We start from the raw sequence: 5,063 nt of genomic DNA on the forward strand, positions 1-5,063 counted from the left end.
AAGAAACGTAATTTAATAAAAATCTAATTTGACAAAAATCTACCTTAATAAAAATCTAATTTAAGAGAAACTTAACTTAATAAAAATTTAATTTAGCAAATATTCAAAAATTCGTCCTCCCAATTACTCGAACCTTTCTTCTTCTCCAGATCCCTTCAAAATGGCGCTGCTAACGCCTTACTGGGGCCTGGATGGCATCCTTATTTTAATGTCCACGATGGTGGCCGCCTATCTGTTCGCGACCCGCAAATTCAAATATTGGACAAAACTAGGTATCATGGAGCCCACACCTACGCCCTTCTTCGGTAACTTCTCAGACTGTCTTCTGATGAAGAAGGCACCCTCAGAATTCGTGAAGGATCTGTACGATCAAGGCAAAGGACTACCTTACATGGGTTTCTACATCTTCGACAAGCCATACTTTCTGGCTCGCGATCCTGAACTCGTGAAGCAGATCCTGGTGAAGGACTTTCAGGCGTTCGCTGACAGACACGCGTCCACGGATCCTATAAACGATCGTCTCGGGTACACGAACTTGTTCATGATGAAGAATCCTGAGTGGAAAGTCCTCAGAGCGAAGCTGACGCCGATTTACACCGCGGGAAAACTCAAGAGAATGTTCGAGTTAATGCTGCTGGTCGCTAAGGACATGGAACGCCATATCCAGTCGTTGCTCGTGGACGGTGAGTAAGGTTTGTTTTTAACCATGCGCGAGAAATTAGCGATGAAAATTTATGGACATTGTCAGATCTTCTGGAATACTGTGTTATTTTTTCTTTTTTTTAATATTATTTATATGTGAGAGCTTCCTGAGAAATTTTTAAACGGTATCCCTTAACGCTGTAATATTTCTACGATTTTCCTTCTTAACGGAGCAGGAATTTCGCGGAAAGATTGTAAAGAAGGCATTAATCGTGACGAAGCATGTTTACGATAATATTCCGCTGTTATGCAAAAATTATGTAAACGTGTCGTTGAATGTTTTCGTGTTGATAATCGGTGACGTTAGATTCCTTTTGTAATTCGATCAAATTTAGAATCTTGCAATAGCATTTGCTACGTCGAGTGAAGCTGTAACATATGGTTATCTTGTTTATTAAATAATTTTTATAACACATGTATACCGAATGTATTTGTATTATCGAAGTTACTTCAGTATTTATAATTTACGCAGCATTGTTTATGCAAATCTTTATTCCGCTGCTGTGTTCCTCGATAACCGCGCTCGATCTATAATTACATCATTATAGTGTCAACGTAAATGCGCCAGCAGAATTTTATGCATAGAGGTGATTTCATGTAAATGTCTCTTTCCTCTGCGCAGATTTTAATTCAACGTCCAGTTCAAACGTTAAATATCGATCGAACTCGGGTCATTTTTTTTTTTTGAAGTTCCTTTTGCACGGGATTCAAATCACTGTTTGAAACTTTCGAAATTTATCGTACGATACCGACGCTTTGACACATGTTCCAGATCACGAAAAAGTGATGGAATTCAAGGATCTTTGCGCAAATTTCACCACCGACATGATCGGTAGCACTGCGTTCGGATTGAACGTGAATTCTCTGAACAACCCGAACGCAGAGTTCCGCGAAATAGGCAGGAAGATATTCGGCTACAATTTCCGTCGTTCCTTGGAGTTTCTCGTGATATTTTTCGTGCCGGGCTTGGTAAAGTACATTCGGCCGAAATTCTTCGGGAAGGATACAACTCAATTCTTCAGAACCGTTTTCTGGGAGGTGATCAACGAGCGAATCAAATCGGGAGTAAAGAGGAACGATCTCATCGATCTTCTGATCGAGCTGAAGGAGAATCACCAGAATGACAACACTCTCGAGGGATTCCGTGAGTAATTTAACATGTCAAATTCGCGTTCGTTAATAACAGCTGAAACGTTACGCAGCTTTTGATTAATTTGGTAAATTTAAATTAGTATCGTCAATCTACTCTTCGAACGATTAAAGATGTTGGAACGAGGAATTGCGATTTTCCACTTTGAACGGAATTTAGAGTTTCAGATGTGAGAAATCGACGATTATGATAAATTAAATTATTATTAATTTATACTCAACGAAGGCATCAACAAATGTGATTTTCCACTTTGAATAGAATTTAGAGTCTCAGGTGTGAAAAATCGACGATTATGGTAAATTATATCGTTATTAATTTACATCCAGTAATGAAACATGTGAAAAAGAATGAGAGTGAAAGCTGTGCTTTAGCTGTGAAGAATGGATTTGAAATTACGATAAATTCTCCTGATGATCGAGTAAATAGGAAGGTTTTCATTTCAGAATTCAACGGTGACGATTTAGTAGCCCAAGCAGCAGTATTCTTTACCGGAGGCTTCGAAACTTCTTCCACCACGATGTCCTTCACATTGTACGAGCTTGCTCTGAACCTCGATGTCCAGAAGACTCTTAGGCACGAGATTCGCGAAGCTCTCTCGAAGTCTGATGGCAAAATCACGTACGAAATGGTACGATTAGAAATTTGTTCCAATTATCTTCATATGTCACATTAAAAAATTATGATTTCGTTACTCGCCACAGTAGAATAATAGAAATTAATTGTTTCTCGACATTATATCACTAGACTGCGGACTTTCATGCAAATTCATATTATTATGAATATAATTAAAAAAGAAACAGAAGCTAAATAGACAATTTTTTTATTCACTATATATTTTTCCTTATTACGTGCATTCTGTGTATTGTTGTGCTTTCACATTTTCCACGAATGCAGAAAAATCCGCAGTCTATCATCGCCAATCGTTTAAAAAACAAAAATGGCACAATTAAGCGTGCAATACTTTCTTCGACGTTCAACGATTCCTCTTCTCCAGGTGATGACTCTACCATATCTCGACATGGTAATCTCAGAAACCCTCCGCAAATATCCTCCGTTAGGATTCTTGGATCGAATCACCTCCACAAAATACGAAGTGCCCAATTCCGATCTAGTGTTGGAGAAAGGCACTCCAATTTTCATCTCGATGATAGGTATGCACTACGATCCACAATACTTCCCGGATCCGGAAAAGTACGACCCTCTCAGATTCACCGAGGAAGCCAAACAAACCAGGCCAAAATTCGTTTACTTCCCCTTCGGCGAAGGACCTCACATTTGTATTGGTACGTAAAGGCTGATTAATTTTTTCTTCCGTAGCTTTCGTCCTCCTTCAGAACTACGTTTTCGTAAGTTTAATTTCGAAAAATGTTGAAAAGCAAATTTATATTCTGGAATTAATTTGAAAGGCGAACTTAAATTTTGAGATTAATTTGAAAATTTTCATTAATTTAAAAATCTTCTTTTATCGTAAATATTGGGGAAAATATGTTGGAGTCAGTCTTCTTTCTTCCTTCCTGAAATAATTATGTATAATACACTTTCTGGTACCAAATCGTGTTCTTGCTTATCAAAACAAGATTAATTCACGTTATCTCGAAGAGATAGAGCAGCTCCGAAACTGTTAAGATAAAAATTAGAAAAACTAAGTCCAAATGATTTTCTCTTGTCAGATAGATCTGTATTTAATTTCGATAGCATTGGCGCTTGTGAAACGACACGCTGTTTAGGCTGACATTGATAAAAACAGATGAGAAGAGGATCAATTAGTAAATGTTTCCAAGCATCCCTGACACAATGATAAGAACGCTAGATAGAGAAAAATCGATGTTAATTTTAGTATTTTTATTTCACCGAGATATATTTTAACAGAGTAATCAGTTACTTAGTTAAAATTCTCTCTTCAATACATACTTTATATTATTCTTACGCATTTATAATTCAGTCAACTTTGATTATTTCCGCTTTAAGAAGAACAAATATACCAAGAAGTCTTATAGTTTGTTTGCAAAAAATATCTCTAATAGAACTCTAGACTAGAATCCCTCTTAATATTCACAACGATCCTCCTTTCAGGTATGCGATTAGGACTCATGCAATCGAAACTCGGTATCCTCCAGCTGATAAAGGACTACGAAGTCACACCATGTGAGAAAACGATAACCCCAATGGTTCTGGATCCCAAAGGACTCACCACGACAGCTCTAGGGGGACTCTACCTAAACCTCCGGAAAGTGAACAGCTCGGCTGGATAAATTCTTGAAAATTACTATGACAACGATAATGTTAATTTAACTTAAACATACGACCGACAAATTAACAACATCATTCTCTCTCAGTTCCAACGAAATGTAGCTTGCAAGCGTTCTGAAAGTTCCGATTAAAAACACCTGATTTATACTAAAAATTGCAACCATGTTCCTGCAGTTTCTTCTTCTCCTCCCGTTTCACGCTGAAAGGAAAAATACAGTGTACGGAGAAAAACACGAGAGACGTTTCCTTTTTCACTTACGCGGTCACGTATATATATATATTTATTTCATTCACTTATTCTCATTTACAAAAGAGACTAACCGGCCGGTCGCCCGCCACGTGGCCCGTGCGTGACCGCCGCTTAACTTACAATTAAATCTCTGTAATATATTAGTACGACACCTTGGAATCAAATTGGAATGGCGGACACCGTGCGGCATCCCGGCACCTGGTTCGAGCTCACTGTTCGATCACGGCGTCAACACGTTTCTCGGACATCTGTTCGCAAATTAGTCGAACTATGGTCACGCGATCGTTGTGATTGTTGAGAGAGAGAGAGAGAGCGTGCTTTTGATCGAACGCGTGATAATCGCAATCACTGAATAATGATTCTGCGCTGTCGAATGGAAACACACTTGGATAACTCCCACAGCGGAGTTCAGCGGTTTTCAATTTCCTTTGATGATATCGGCGAATGAACGGAAAGTTTAGAGGCATCAGTTTCGTTTTGGAGAAATAGCTCGAACGAAAGGTGGTTTGAAACTAATAATTTCGACGGAATGATTCTACGTTTGGTCGAGAGTTAAATGTATCTTCGAAGACGACCGGGAGATCACGTTCAGTTGATTGTAATCAGTAGGTAGGAATAAATACCGTGTCTTTGGTACAGTCGTATTCTTTTACTTAGTGTACCAAGTTATACTTAATTTAGACTATATACGAGTTACGTTCTGGAGATTCG

The 5,063-nt window shown here is 38.4% G+C and overlaps 1 protein-coding gene across 1 annotated transcript in view; it reads left to right on the forward strand.

The window, feature by feature from the left end:
* Positions 1-4,122, forward strand: part of LOC108573478 (cytochrome P450 6k1-like) — a 6,632-nt gene extending 2,510 nt beyond the window's left edge. Inside the window, exons 2-6 of the mRNA XM_017935936.1 lie at positions 150-683; positions 1,475-1,846; positions 2,296-2,480; positions 2,847-3,135; positions 3,926-4,122. Of these exons, the coding sequence (XP_017791425.1) occupies positions 161-683; positions 1,475-1,846; positions 2,296-2,480; positions 2,847-3,135; positions 3,926-4,104 (1,548 nt within the window). The 5' untranslated portion in view covers positions 150-160 and the 3' untranslated portion in view covers positions 4,105-4,122. The remainder of the gene's footprint in view (positions 1-149; positions 684-1,474; positions 1,847-2,295; positions 2,481-2,846; positions 3,136-3,925) is intronic.
* The last annotated feature ends 941 nt before the right edge of the window (positions 4,123-5,063 follow it).

Source organism: Habropoda laboriosa, unplaced genomic scaffold (genome assembly GCF_001263275.1).
Source record: "Habropoda laboriosa isolate 0110345459 unplaced genomic scaffold, ASM126327v1 scaffold92, whole genome shotgun sequence".
Lineage (NCBI taxonomy): Eukaryota > Metazoa > Arthropoda > Insecta > Hymenoptera > Apidae > Habropoda > Habropoda laboriosa.